At 55.7% G+C, this 15,022-nt stretch overlaps 1 protein-coding gene and 1 pseudogene across 1 annotated transcript in view; one reads left to right on the plus strand and one right to left on the minus strand.

The window, feature by feature from the left end:
* The window catches only part of LOC118021074 (cadherin-23-like), a 328,706-nt gene that overhangs the window by 124,705 nt on the left and 188,979 nt on the right, over positions 1-15,022 (plus strand). The window contains 3 exon segments of the mRNA XM_035021097.1: positions 2,749-2,943; positions 6,565-6,693; positions 14,483-14,561. Of these exon segments, the coding sequence (XP_034876988.1) occupies positions 2,749-2,943; positions 6,565-6,693; positions 14,483-14,561 (403 nt within the window).
* Positions 754-870, minus strand: LOC117998789 (annotated as a pseudogene).

Here is a 15,022-nt window from a genome sequence, read left to right on the forward strand (position 1 = left end):
GGAACTCCTAGGGCTGATGAGTGCCGCGCCCCCATTTCCCCGATCGAGGGGAGGGGATAGTGGGGCTTAGGGAGCCCACTGAAGGCTGCAGCCAAGGAGCAGGGGCTGCTGACTTGGAGCTGGAAGGAGTGGAAAAGTAATACCCAAACTCTCCTCCTGACTCTTTCCCAAACTCTGAGCTCCTACTAGCACCTTCCCTGGGCAGAAGCCAGCCTGCAAGGGAACCTGGGGCTCAAAGCAATCCACTGAGGTCTCCCTGGGGTGGGGAGGGGGACACAGAGCAGGGTACTCAGTGATCTGGGGGGTGCAGACAGGGAATGCCCAGCACAGTATTATCATTAATATTCATAGTGCTTCTTGACATTTGCCTGCCCTCCCCTCGAAGGCATTCTTGTCTGCAGTCCTCCAGAAGGCACAAGATGACAACGTTACAACTGCCCATTTCTGAGCATTTATTATATGCTGGGGAATTTGCACTCAGGAGCTCATGTTCTCTTCACCCTAACCCTATGGGATATTATTAACTTCAGTGGACAGAGAAGGGATTAAGGATCAGAGAGATTAAGTAACCCAAAGACACACAGCAAGGCTGGGGTTCCAACAGAGTCTGTCGATCCCTGAAATCCTGGCACTTGTCCGCTCTGCCCCCTTGCACACTTGATTCTCTTCTGGAGGGAAAGAGAGCATCTGTTTTCCAAGCCACCGAGCTGAGGAGGGAAGGCCTAGCAAAGGAAAAGGAGGTTCAGAAGCCCCGAGGTGTGAGGCAGCCTGCTGGGTTTGAGAAGTACAAATAGCTCTACCTACCAGAAAATATTAAACCAATACAAATAGATGCTACACATGATCTTAGCCAAGAGGCCAAGAAGGGATGCCTGCCAGGAAATAAAGTGTGAAGGAGGAGACAGGGCCAGACCATGTGGGCCTGTGTTCTATGCAAGGAGCACTGGGGAGTCATGGATGGTGTGGAGGAGACGGGCCTCCTGTCCTCTGTGTTGATGGGAAGATAGATTAGGAGCCCGTCCCTTCAGCTTGGCACTTGTCTAGTGATGGGGGAGAGTCAGCACACTCAGAAAGAAACAGAGGCAGCTCCATAGCCTTGTTCTCCAGAAGCCCTTTCCAGCCCGACAGGGGGGTCTTATAAAGAACACCCTTGCCTCAAGCAGATGATCCCGGGACAGGGCTGCGAGCATGACCCAGGGACAGAAGCTGCTCAAAGCAATGACACAGGGCCCAGGTCATGGCCAGCAGCACGGGGAGGAGGCAGCAGTGTGGGTGCCCTCCTTGAAAAGAGCCCTACAGATGTCCGAAGGGACCCAGTCATCATCCCAGTGGGAATAAACACAGGGCCAGGAATATTATCTGTGCCGTGAGGGACCGAACGGGCTAGTCCCACGCCACTGGCTGGGAGGTACCACCCCTGGGGGCACTTGAGCTCAGCACCATACAGAGGAGGTAGGGAAAGAACTGCCCTCAGTGTTTTGGAGAAGTATTTCAGTACAGAGCATAAGATCAGTGGCTTAGAATTAGCCAGCCCTGAACTCCAGGCCCTCTTCTCCCACTGCTTAGCTGTGTGACCTGGGCAAGTTACTTAACCTCTCTAAGCCTTAGCTTCCTTTTCAAAGGACACTCAGTCAACGGGAGCAGGGATTGTTTGTACCCTTTGTCTCTGTGAAGAGCCTCATCGGATTGCCTATCTGCCGGTGTGCCCACAGCCTGCTAAATTATGAATAAATCCCCTCACCCAGTATTCCACAGGCACGGCTTCCATGTCGGGCACTGAGGTGGGTGCTGCGGTGATGAGAGCCGGCAGTCGGGCAGAGATGCACACAGAGCCTGAGCATGCGCTGAGGGCTCTCAGCGTCTTCAGAAAGGCTGTGGATGGAACACCTGCCGTGTGACAGGCACGGAGCTAGGCTAGGCAGCTGGAGCCCTGTGGCTTCCGTGGGGTACCTGTGTGGTGAGGGAAGACGGGCACTGACCAAGGAATTACAGAAGATAGGTGGATGATGAAAATCCCCTGGGCGAGGTGGGAACCTTAGTATAAACAGTGGTGGAGGGTGGGGGCATGGCAGGGGCTGACCTGCCTTAGGGGTTGGGAAGGCCCCATGAGGAAGTTAACATTTAACCAGAGACCCCAAGTCAGAAAAGAGCAGGGGTCTATACACAGTGTGTAGCGGAGGGAATCATGGTAGGCTCCCAGGAGGTGGTACCATTCGAGTGGGTCTTGTGGGCCTCTCGTGGCAGGCTGCTGCGACCCGGGATGGCATGTGGATGCCCTTCCCCAGGGCAATCCAAGGAACCTCTGTGGGGCCAGGCAAAGCCCTCAAGGCCCCCTGCCACCTGCCTGCGGCACACACCTCTCAGCTCCCCGACACGCAGACTCCCGGGGGCCCCCCAGAGCTGCCCCAACCCTGAGGCATGGGCAGCCCAGGGGCATTCCACAGAGGAAGAAACACCGCCAAGAAATAGGGGTTTGGGGACCAAAAGGCCCTCATCCAGAACGCCAGGATGAGCAGATCATCTTTAGAACTGGTGTTGTTATAGCCACCAGGAGGCCATCAAAAAAAGGGAAAAAAAAATAGATACTGCATTTTAAATTCCTCTCAACCCTCTTAGAATAAAAATGACAAAGCCGCAGGTCTGGTTGGCTGGAGGGACATGGTTAATGGGCTTTGGGGGAATAGTCACCGACAAAGTTAGCTGCTCTGAGCACCACTCACCCTTTTGTTTGCTTTTCTTCACCCCCAGAACACGCCGGTGGGGACGCCCATCTTCATCGTGAACGCCACAGACCCCGACCTGGGTGCAGGGGGCAGCGTCCTCTACTCCTTCCAGCCCCCCTCCCCGTTCTTCGCCATCGACAGCGCCCGCGGCATTGTCACAGTGGTCCGGGAGCTGGACTACGAGACCACGCAGGCCTACCAGCTCACCGTCAATGCCACGGTGAGTCCCGCCCCGGAGGTCTGCCTCCTCCCGCCCTGGGAGAGAGCAATGGGACACCAGCGTCCTTCCTGCTGGTTCAGGCTCTGTAATAGCGATGCTGGCAATAGTCACAATAAGAGCGGGAGCAGTGCTGTGCCGAGCACTCAGATGGATCGTCTCCATTAAACCCCACGGCAGCCCTATCTCCTACGTAATATTAAGTTACCCATTCTACAGATGAGGAAACTGAGGCCCAGGAGTAATTCAGGTCATTGCCCATGGTGACCCAGCCGCTGCACTCCAGAGCCTGCACTGAAACCCTGCAGCACGTTCACAGTGTGGGGTGTCCCCTCGCTCTCTGGAACCTCAGACAGGGGTGGCAGCCCAGCAGTGTCCTGACACCACCCTACACGCAGGCAACAGAGGGTCCGGGCATCCTGGCCACTGCTCCCGAGTGGTGACGCTTATACAGGAGGGCCCTCCCGTGTGCACCAAGCACCGTGCTGGGTCCTGGGAATTCCGGGATTGGTCAGGCTGGAGAGGGAGGAGAGAGAAGGGAGTAATTGTCCCATTTTATGGCTGACACCGTTGAGACTCACACACCGATGAGTCGTGGGGAGCAAGAACACAAACGCAGTTTGTCTGACAGCAGTCCCGTGCCCCATGGCCAGGAGTTTCTGAGTTTCCAGATCATCACAGCCGCTTGGCTTCTGTGGCCTGCTGGTCGCAAGGGCCTGGGGGACAGGCAGACCAAACCCCGAGCAGCCTCCCGGCCCTGCACTCCTCTCCTGTGGGCTCCTCCCTCTGTTTCCAGGTCAAGCTGAAGCCTTCAGCAGGCAGCAGGGCGAGAGCCGGCCTCTTGTCCCTAAGATTTCTGTTTACAAAGCTCAGGCCGAGTGTGAAACAAGTTACAGGAGTCCCTCTTGACCCGTCAGGACCCATTTGCCTGACCCCCAGCATCCCCCCTGGCCCCATGTCACGGCTGCACTGGGGGCTCAGACCTGCACTGCAGGTCACAGAGCCCAGATCCTGGGGTAAGGCACATGGACTAGGCCAAGGGTCCGGTTTGAAAGATGGGGTTTCCCCGGGCTTGGGCAAGGTGTAGAGAGTCCCCAGGAGCCAGGAAATGTGCGCTTTTCCTGGGGAGGCCACTGCGGGTGCCATTCACATTCTTTCCTTCTCCCCTGGTTAAGTGTGGGTTCCCCCGGGAGGTCATGTGTCCTGCTCTTCGTAAACCTGACTTCTGGGATCAAGGGGGTGTGCAAGACCAGAACCCGCTCTCTGCACACACCTGTGCCCCCTCACACCCACACACAGCCGTGGTGCCCCCCCAGCTGCCCTCCATTTGCACACGCCGGGCCCAGAAACACACAGATGCTTGCTCTCTTTCTTGTATGCACCTGTCCCTGTGGAGTAATTTCCATCTTCCCTGAAAATGGCTTTGGGCGGGCAGGGAAGAGACCAGAGCCGGGCACAGGCAAGAACCTGGGTGGCCGGACCTGTCAAGAGGCCTGGGCTCCAGCTGAGATGGTGAATACAGTTAAATTGCTGTTAATCTTGCTGGCGAGCAGGCCTGGAAGCTGCGGAACAGGAGGGGCCCTTCTGTACGGATGGCTCCCCCACCTGAAGCGCGGCCCCCCTCAGGCCTGGTGCTGTGCCCTTGGCTGCTGGACGTTTCCCCAAGGAGATTCTCCTGTGGGGCATCTCAGGGAGCAGTGTGGGCTCCCAGCCACCCCTGGGTGGGCAGCAGGTGGGGAAATGGGAGGACTTCCCGGGGAGCGGCTGCTGAGAGTGCTAGCTGGGAGCCTGGCGAGGTGCCTGCCCAGCCATGTATGTCCACTGCCATCCCCTTTCCCCAGCCCCAGAGTCCGAGGTAAGCTGGGATGCGGGGATCTGTGGCAGGAGCAGGGCTGTGGCCCTGAGACTGTGGGACAGGGAGGGCAGGTGCCAGGCTGGACAAAGCCACCTACACGCAAAGCCTGGTAATGGCAAATGACAACCACTGGCCTCCCCTGCTCAGAAGGTCAAGGGACTTCTGTTCCTCCTACTCTGGCCCTGTCTGCCTGGTTGTTCAGGTCCCTGACCAAGAGCTCTCACACTAGGGGCAGTCCCCAAGCCTGGGCCGTGGGTTTCCATTGTCTTGGAGCCCGAGAGGCTGTCTCCCCAGTGGCTCTTCCTGCATCCAGACCTCCTCCACCCTGCTGTACCTAGTCCTCACCCCGAAGTCCCTTGCCCTCTCCATGGCTGCCCCTGAGGACTCTTAGGACAATCTGCCTTCCCTTCCCAAAGGCTCTGCTGCACTTCTCTATCCGGAGGGCAGGAACAGGATCTAGGCTTGTTGTAATGGGAAGAATGCTTTGCATCGCTCTGGTCCCCCCCCAGACCAAGGAAGACCTAATCAGAGTGCAGTCACTCTTCAAATCCAAGACCAGAGAATTTACAGGCCCACGGGTCCATGGAGGTCCTTGCATTGAGCCCCTTCATCTCACAGAGAAGGAAATTGAGACCCCAAGAGGGAAGAGGATCTATTCGAAGCAACCCAGCAAGTCAGGGCCTGAGCTGATGTTAGGGCCCCAGATCAAAGCAGTTAGGGCAGGTTTTCATTGCAGAAGGATCTGAGTTGAGTCCTGGCTACACACTTACCCACTGTGTGACTCTGGGCAAGTTACCTCTGTGAGTCTCGTATCTGAATAACCTCTCTGAGTCTCCGTTAATATATCTGAATACTGGGCACGTGGTATCCACAGAAGCAAACAGGTGCTGGCACCGTGCATACTACGTAATCTGCTCTCAGCTCAGAGTCTATTCCCATGGGTTATTGTCATTCAACAACAGAGGGCTATTTAAACAGTTTATCATGGTGGGCTGTGTACGTTAGGGCTATGGAAGCTGTGTTTCTGGTTTCCTTTCTTGACGAGCTTTCCTAAGGCTAAATTTCCAACTGACTAGGAGGGTTTAAACATTGCCTGCCTGGCCCCAGGCGGAGGCCCGCATGACCTCTCAGGATTTCTTCCTGGAGTCCCCCAAATGTCACAGGCCCTGGAGCTCCCCCTGCTGGTTCTGCCGGAAAACTTGCTTGACCAGTAAACCTTGGGTGCAGGGCAGGGGTGCAGGTCTCAGAGTGGCCCCCTCTGCTGTCAGAGGGCCTTTGTTCTGAGGAACACCAGCCTGGTCATTCCCTTGCTGCCCCGGGATGAGAGGGGGCAGGAAGTGGGTATGGCGAGGGCCAGTGGCCCTCTGAATCAAGAGAAGTTGCTGAGGACAGCACCATCTCTTGACCCCAAGCCAGTCATCCCACCCATGGCATGTCCGGGATGATCAGGCTGAGGCTGGGCTGGGGGCAGGAGATCTGGCTCTATCCAGCCCTGCTTTGTGACATTGCACAAGCCACCTTCTGCCGGGACTGGGGGGCCCTGTTTATGTTTTCCTGCACAGGTCAAAGATCACTGTGGGTTCTTCGAGTTCTCGAACTTCTGTGTACTAAGTGCTCCCCCGGAGCACTTGCATCCATGGGCACACATGTTTGTGCACATGGGTGTCATATGTGTTCAGATGTGTGTGTGTGTGTGTGCGCGCGCGCGCACGCATGTGTGCATGTCAATAGTGTAACCCCCTCAGGCTGTGTATTCTTTGTCCTCTAAGGATCAAGACAAGACCAGGCCTCTGTCCACCCTGGCCAACTTAGCCATCATCATCACAGATGTCCAGGACATGGACCCCATCTTCATCAACCTGCCTTACAGCACTAACATCTACGAGCATTCTCCTCCGGTAAGACACTCTCTGGCCCTCGTGGGACTCCCCTCTGAGCTTCTCTTAGGGATGGGGGCCCTGTTTGGCCAGGCAGGCTCTTCCTTGGCGTTTCTTACTCCCCTCAATCCCTGTGCATGTCAGTGTTGGGTGTCTTAGCCCAGTGAAAGCCCAACCTCCTCTTCATACCACACCACCACGTCCCATGTCCTCACCCTCTCACTTCATCCCCAGAGAACTCCAAGGGGTAAAAACACAAAGACTTACTAGTGTGAACTAAGGGGGGCAGTTCAGAAAGATTGATGTGGGATGAGAGGGACGCCTGTGGAACCAGCCTGGTCTGGAGAGCAGACTTGGACTCAGCCAGGCTTACCAAATCACATTTGGGCTCAGCGTCATTCCCCATGGGTCAGTCTGCCTCTCTCAGCCAACTAGCTCTGCCCAAGATGGAAGCACCGTGCTCTCCACTCCCCGGTCCTCTCGGGCTTGGCTCTTCTCAGAGAGCACACAGCTCCAGCTGCCCCTCTAACTGCTCCATCTTTGGATTTCTGAAGTCCCACGTTTTCAAAAGAGGCATCTGATTGGTTGTGCTCCTGATTTTGTGCCATGTCGCAAGGTCACAGAGCTCCAGCCAGGCTATAAATTGGCTGCCCTTGGGCCCTGTGTCTGCCTCTGGTCCAGTCAGTTGTGACCAGGGGTCTTAAAGAACCAAGCATGCTACTGCCCGCTTGGCAGGGGCTGGGGGTGGGCAGCTTGGCTCACCCAGCCTTTGTCTGGTAGCCATCCATGCTTCTGTACAAGCTAGAATAAAGCACACACACACTGCGCGGCTAAATTAAGAAAAGCTGGCTTCTCTGGGCAGCGACAATCCCTGGACATGCAGCTTGGGGGGCCGCTCTTATGGAAAGAAGAACGTGCCCTTCCTTTTGAGGGAACTCAGCGTGCTTAGAGGAAGGACGCAAAACATTGAGAGCCAAGTAGGGCACCCACCTGAACATGTGGGTGTTAGGGCCCCCACCTGCATGGGCTCACAGAATTAGGTATGAGTGCGAGACAGGCTTCCCTTGGCCAGGGTGCAGATGTACCTGTAGGCCACCACAGGCCAGGGAAGGCCGACCTCCAGTTTGGAGACTGTGGTCCATCCTGACCATGGCATCCTCAAAGCACTCTGCTTCCGTCTCCAGGTATCTGGGGGTAGCCACTTCCTTATCGGGGCCAGGTGTGGGCTGGAAGATCTAACAAGCAAGATGCCCATTGGTCTCCTGTTGCAGGTGTCTGAAGCTGAATTTAGGGTAGAGGGGGACATCTCAATGCCCCCTACCCTAATCTGCTCTTTCTTAGTGGTCCATGGACAGCAGGTCCTCTGGCTTTTGAGACTAAAGGCTATCTCCTTCAAAAATCTCTTTGCTACGCCCACATCTTCTCAGCCCAGGGAGGCCTTCCCTGACCTTTCAGAGGAGGTGGGGCCTTCCAACTGCCCCTGGCCCCTGGACATCCCCTTCTTAGCACTCAGCACCTTTGGACAGCTTGCTCAGCCTCTGTTTCCCTGCTGGACCGGACGCATAGTTCAGCAGGGATGGGGTCTACTGTGGGCATAGCACATCAGGGGTGCTAAGGATGTGTTTGTGGAATGAATGAATGAATGAATGAACGAACGAACAAACAATCAAAGGAACAATGCCCTGGTCAGACCAGTCCTCTCACCATCCTACCATCCTCATCACCCTCATGCCTGTTCCTGTCACCAATCCAAAATCTGCCCATCTGTTGGTTCCCAGCTTACTGGCCACCTTTCTTAGAATTTTTTCCCTTGGCTTCATCCCCACCAGCCCACAGACATAGCCAGCCATTTCTTTCCCCTCAGCTCTGGTAGAGTGGACTCTCCCTGGCTTGCATAATTTACTACTGAATTATAGTTGCACCTATGATGCTCACCAATGTGCAGGTGGGTTATTTTGGAGCTTCTGGTAATCGAGGAGCCGGAGTCTCTGGGAACTGGTCTCCCAGAACATCGGGCCCAGGGCTGAGTGCAGAGAAGGTGCTCAAAGCTAACTTGTTGATTGAAGTGAGGACATTATGGTGGCCACGTAGCCAGAGAAACTCGGAGCAGGTCCCTGCACTCGCCTTGGCCAAATCCCACACACTGTGGACCGCTGCCTCATTGGGAAACGGACTGGTACCGTCTGCAGCAGGGCCTCCATTACCCTGAGGGTTTTAAGGAGTGGAGATCGCATGCTCATGCTCGTGTAGAGTCCCCAGCAAGGCATTCACTCGCAGTGGTTATGAGTCGGTTGTCCCTTGGGCGCTGTGAGACTGCTAAAGCCAACCCCTCGAGAGCTCCCAGGGGGCAGGTCTGACCCCACCACTTGGGTCACGACTGGGCTCGGAGGAGCCAGACAAGGAAGTAACTGGGAGGTGTCGGACTCCCCCCAGGGCGCCCACAGAATTATCTCACGTGCACACAGCTCTGCCTTTCCTCCCTGCCCCCGCACTTGAAAAGAGTGCTCCCATTTCCATGTCTCTAGCACAGCTCCTTCTGCTGCAGGCCAATTCCCTTATGCTCCAAGCCTGATTTTTCCAGGCTTCTAATCGGTTTCCATGCCTTGATCCAGTCCCTGCATGTCGCTTTACAGTGTGGAACCCTGACTTAACTCCGTACTTGCCAGGCCGGCCAGGGCCAAGGAGCACCGTGGCCTGTTCAGCTTCCTCGCCCCGAGGACCCAGGCGTCCCCGCTCCCAGCCTGGCCGCTGCCGGCCCGGGGCCTCCGGTCGGACCCTTGCCCACTCTGCCTCGCTCTTCCTCTTTATCTGCGGCTCCCAGCATGTATGCCTCTCTCTATCAGTGTATCGGGCCAGCATGCCTCATCTAAAGTGTATATATTACCTAATAAAATCCTTCTTATTTGGGATTATTGCATCAACTTTTAATTTCCTCACTCGAGCAGCGGCATGTCGGCCTGCCCGTCAGTGAAGGACCGATAGAAGGTGAAAAGAGCAGATAAACTGCACAAATTACTGCCAGCTGATGCCTATCAGCCCTTTGACTGGAATTGACTGGAATTAAGGCCTGAGAAATAGGATTTTCTGCCTCAGAATCTGCTGTGGCAGCTCTTGTCGGAAGTCCCCTCCAGCCCCCACGCCCACCCCCCACAGGCACCTCCCTCTCCCGGAGCAGACTGCCGTCCACCTTTTCAGTCCTTAATCCTGTCATGGAAATGGGGAAGGCGGTCTCAGGAGAGAGACATGGGCCAGACCCCTGGGGCCCCCACCGCCCCGTGGGTTCCCGCTCTAGCTCCTGTCCTGGCAGGCTCCTCTGGGAAAGGCAGGCCACAGAAGGGGAGACACAAGCTCCTTCTAGAGGAGTCTCAGCTCCTCTCAAATCTGCCTGGACTTCCTCACCAGTACCCAGACCTCAGAGGCCGGGGCTGCCTCGCACCCCTCGCCCACCCCTGTCTTCGGCACACCTTACTGGGCGCCAAGCCCTGGGCCTGTCCCCTCTGCCACAGAGCAGTGGAGTCCCCCAGACCCACCCCAGCACAGGCCTCCGTTCCCCAGTCACCCTCGCCCCACCCACTCACCACACCTTGTGACTTGAAGCCAGTTCTGGAAGCTTCTGAGCCTGTTTCCTCCCGCACTCCCCCTTGTTGGGGCTTGTGAGGAAAACTTGAGAGGACCTTATGTTGGGTCCTCTCAAGCACAGTGCTTGGTACAGAGTAGGTACTTACCGAGTGCTAGCCCTTCCTGGGCTGTTAGCTGTTCTCGCTCTCTAACACCCAGAAGACGCCTTCGCTCCAGGGTACGGATTATGAATCTGGGGTGCTAGGGAGTCCAAACGTGCTGAAACTATGGGGCACAGCATCGGCATGCATTGTCTCGGAAGAGGCACCTGAGCTTTCATCAGATGCTTGAACGGTGACAGTCACTTTTTTTTTTTTTAAAGATTTTATTATTTATTTTTTTGACAGAGAGAGACATAGCGAGAGCAGGAACACAACAGGGGGAGTGGGAGAGGGAGAAGCAGGCTTCCTGTAGAGCAGGGAGCCCAATGTGGGACTCGATCCCAGGACCCTGGGATCATGACCTGAGCCGAAGGCAGATGCTTAACGACTGAGCCACCCAGGCGCCCCAACAGTCACTTTTATAGCATTTGCTATGTACTGGGTGTGGTTCTAAGCACTGTACACCTATCAGTTGCTGAGGAGTGGGGGCTGTTATACCCATTTTATAGATGGGGAAAACAAGCTAGTGAGAGATCAAGTAACTCACTCAAAGGATTTGAGCCTAGACAGAAACCCCTAACCCCCTCAACATACTGCTCTTCCCACCACAAGGAGCTGGGACCCTGGAGGCCTGTGCACCTTTAGCCTCTTGGGGGGGGGTGCCTCATTTCCTTACAATGTGGGTTCCTGTGACGGGAGGAGCCCTGTGGCAGGGTAGACCCTTCTCTGAGCCTCCTGGGCCTGTCCACCTGCTCTCCCAGCCACATGCTGGTGCGTACCCCCCCCCCCCCCCCGATCTGGAAAGCCAGCCAGTAAGGGGCCTGGCTCTGGGCCTGCTTCTCCATTCCCTCATCTTTGGAAATAAGTTTCAGTATATTGAAAATATAATTACTAAGACCCTGAAACAAGAGCTGTGGGATCCCAAGAGCCCCCATTCCTCCCCGTTAATTCCTTCTTATAACATTTCCAGTCTTTGTGGCTGCACTTGTATTAAAAGCTCAGGGTTTTATTAAAAATGGATTTATTTACCCAAAAAAAGATGAAACCCCAAACTTTGTCAGGAGCCTGTTGGCTCTCACTTCCCAGAAGCTCAGGGTGGCTCTTCCTGGGGAGAGCCAGCCTCCCTGTCCTTCCGTCCTCGATTGCCCTAATGGCCCCCTCTGAGCCCCACCTGCCCACGAGCCTCCAGGTAGCCCACGGTGGGGGTGCCCATGGCGAGATGCTCACAAGGCTCTGAGACCTGAGGGTGCTTTGGCCACCAGGTCCCACCTTTGCATAGGCCACTGCTGCCCCCTCCTTCCAGACCTCCTGGGGTGTACTTGTCCTTGTAGTTGTCCTTGTCTATAGGCCCAGCTCAGCACAGCCACTCCTGGGTTGTATGCCTGGGGCCATGCAGCTGCTCCTGGAGGTTTACTGTTTAGTGACTTTCTGGAAAGGTGCTCTGGAGGCTCTGGACCCAGTTACACTGGCAGGCTTGTCCCTGCCCTCAGCAGACCAGGGACTGACTGGGGACCCTCAAACTGAGACACTTTCCGGGACCAGGCCAGATGGGGCTCTAGAAGAGGGAGTTGTCCCCATGTCCTGGCACCCGAGCCTCACACCAGAGTCCCACGCTGTGGGGATCTTATCCTGGGGGCAAACCCAGGCTTCTCCTATGTGAGGAGTGGCTCCTGGAGGGGTAGACCCCCCCAAAAAAGAGCCCTCTGTGGGGTGACATTGGGGGAAGCTGTTAGAGCAGACCCTGCAGTGACCCTCCACAGATGCCTGGGTCTGGGGCCGTTAGCAGATATTACAGGGGAAGAGTCTGTCATCAGATCAGAAAGCCCAGGAGAACAAAGGTTAACAGGGTTGCTGTGGTCTTGTTTTGTTTTGTTTTAAATTACTTCACTACTTTGAGGAGCCCTTACTACACCGAAGCCCAAGGGAATGGTGGGATATGTAAGTTGTCCCAAATTTCACATGAGCTCATGCTTGTGAAGTGCTTAGATTAGTGCCTGCCACATAGCAAGGACATTCGTAAATGACAGTTACTGTTATTATAACAGAACCTGGGAGGGAGCGGCATCGCTTGGTGGGCAGGAGCGTTTTGGAACCAAAGTACCTGACTTTGAACCCTGGCTTCACCATTCCTTCCTTGCAGTGGGACCTTGGCAAGGCCACTTAACTCGAATTCCTCAGTTTCCTCGTCTAGAAGACGGGGCTTCTGGGGTAGGTGTGAGGGTGGAATGAGTTAGTACATAGAAGGCATTTGCAGTAGCACCGGGCACAGAGGGGGTGCTCGGGAAAGAACAGGGCCCTCGAAGCTGGCCACAGTTCAGGTCCTCAGAACCCGCTTGGGGAGAGGCTCGTTCAATGGTGTCTTTCTCTGATTTTGTAACAGTCTATTCTCCCAAGGGATGTAGCCCGAGCTCCTGTCTCCCTGGGGGAAGGGGCCCCAAGGAGGGAGCCAGACCTGCTTTCTGCGTGGCCCTGGCTTCAGGGCTGTGTCCATGTTTCTGCGGGAACCATTTCTCCTGGAACATTCTCACCTTCCCTCAGCCCAAGCTAGAGGTGTTCCTGGGCCTGGGAGAGGATGGAGTGACAGCCGCACGGGGACAGCCCTGCTCTGGGAGGGTGAGGTGGGGGTGCCCCTGTGTGTCTTGCCCCCAGGGCCCCACCCTACTGATCAGAGGGCCTATAGGTCAGAGAACAAGACTATCTCCATAGGAGGAGGTGCTCAGGTAGGGGTGGAGGGTACAGCCAGCAGACTTCACCCTCTAGCTGATGGACAGCAAATGGGTGAGAGGCAGCCTATCGAGGCCACAAGAGATCGTCATTAGACATGTAAATGCCAGGGTTGATATTTCCCTAGGGGATGGGGACCGGGCTGTCCTGCTGGTTATCAACCAGGGGAAACTGCAGCCCAAGCCAGAACTTCAGGCAGGCAGGTGGACAGGCTTGGCTGGCCAGACAATGGTGTGATAGGGCTGGAGAGTAAGGTGAAGGTCACCGTGGGCAAGGAGCGACTCAGCAGGTGGTGGCGGCGGCAGTGGTGATGTCAGAATCCTCTTCTGTGCATCCATTTATTCAATCAACCACCAGTCCATCAGCTGATATTTGAATGTGCCCTTTCATGCCAGGGTCCCTTCCTGGAGAGTCTTATGCCCCCAAGTCCCTGCCTGTGCTCTATCTTTTGCCTTCTGTATCAACTTCTCTCCCTGGCAAACTCCCACTCCTTCTTCATGACCCATCCTCAATGTTGCTGTCTATACAACCCCTTGCCAGGTCCTCCAGGTGGACTTCTACACTTCGGGGTACATTTCTGCATCTGAGCACTCTTAGATGTGTATAGCAGTGTCTGTGAATCTGTCCTTGACCCCTCCCCACAGGCTGTGTGTGCCCTAAGAGCAGGGACCCCTGAATCCCCATCCTGGTAGTCCCAGATCCTGACCCCTTCTCCCCCAGTGCTGCAGGGAGAAGGAATAGGATGTGGGACAGAGTCACCTGAGGCAGGAGCTGCTGTTGCTGTGCTGGATAGGGCATGGTTCACAGGGCCATGGTGGCCTCGGGGGTCATCCCTGGGCATACTCACTTTCAGGATTTATGATACATTCATTAGTAGAGTGACTGATCCATAATGTTCTCCTTTACTCAAGTCCTAGTGAAAGCAGGGTCCCAGGGTTTTTGTTGTTATTCATATTAAGGTAGGGCACACTGAGATCAGAAAGGTACAGAAACCTTCCTGAGGTCACACAGCAATTTGACGGGTGGTTGAAATAGAGACCAGATCTCTTGTCCCCCAGCTTGTTTTTCCTCTTTCCTGGGTGGTTACACCAGATGAGGGGAGATGGGGAGGGGAAGGGGGAATGAGAGCATCAGCAAGATCGGGCTTCTCCAAGGGACTCCGAGCTATTTGCCGAGGCCTGTGTTATGTCCCTGGGTTGATGGGGACAGCTGAGACCCTAGCCCTCAGTAGCTACTTCCTAAGCTGGCCTGGTGGCAGGGACTCCACTACCTGGGGAGGGAAGCTGCAGGTGCCAAGAGAGCCATAAAGAAAGATGGCCCCCCAGGGGCTGGGCAGCCAAATCAGGTCCCTCCTCTCTCCTACCCAGGGCACAACGGTGCGCGTTATCACCGCCATCGACCAGGATAAAGGACGTCCCCGGGGGATTGGCTACACCATCGTCTCAGGTAAGGGCTCGGCGCCCTGGCCCCCCATGCCCACTGCAGGAGTGTCAGGCTCTGCAGGGCTGAGCAGAGGTCTGGGGGTGTGGACAGTGGTATGAGGGGACCAGCCCCGGGGACAACCCTGGGCAGAAGGCCTCGGAAGGGGATGAAGTGGATGAAGGAGGGAGGTGCTGGGGAGGAGGAGAGGAGCTGGGGACTGAGGCTCAGATGTTGGGGGCTGCTTGGGTGGTGTTGGGGGACAGGAGCATGCGGCACTGTCCAAGGTCCGAGGCATCTGAGCACCTTGGGTTTCTGAGCCTGGGTCACTGGGGACTCCCATCTACTCCTTCAGTGCTATGGGTGTTTGTTTTGCTTTTCTGACTTGATGAAAAGGTGGCAGTTTGTGCATCATGTTAGGATGAATAGACCTGCAGTTTCACCTGATTTCATGCTCTTTTCACATTTCTGACCATTAGGAGTTCTTG

The sequence above is a fragment of the Mirounga leonina genome, unplaced genomic scaffold (assembly GCF_011800145.1).
Source record: "Mirounga leonina isolate KUSES-001 unplaced genomic scaffold, KU_Mleo_1.0 Mir_114, whole genome shotgun sequence".
Classification (NCBI taxonomy): Eukaryota; Metazoa; Chordata; class Mammalia; order Carnivora; family Phocidae; genus Mirounga; species Mirounga leonina.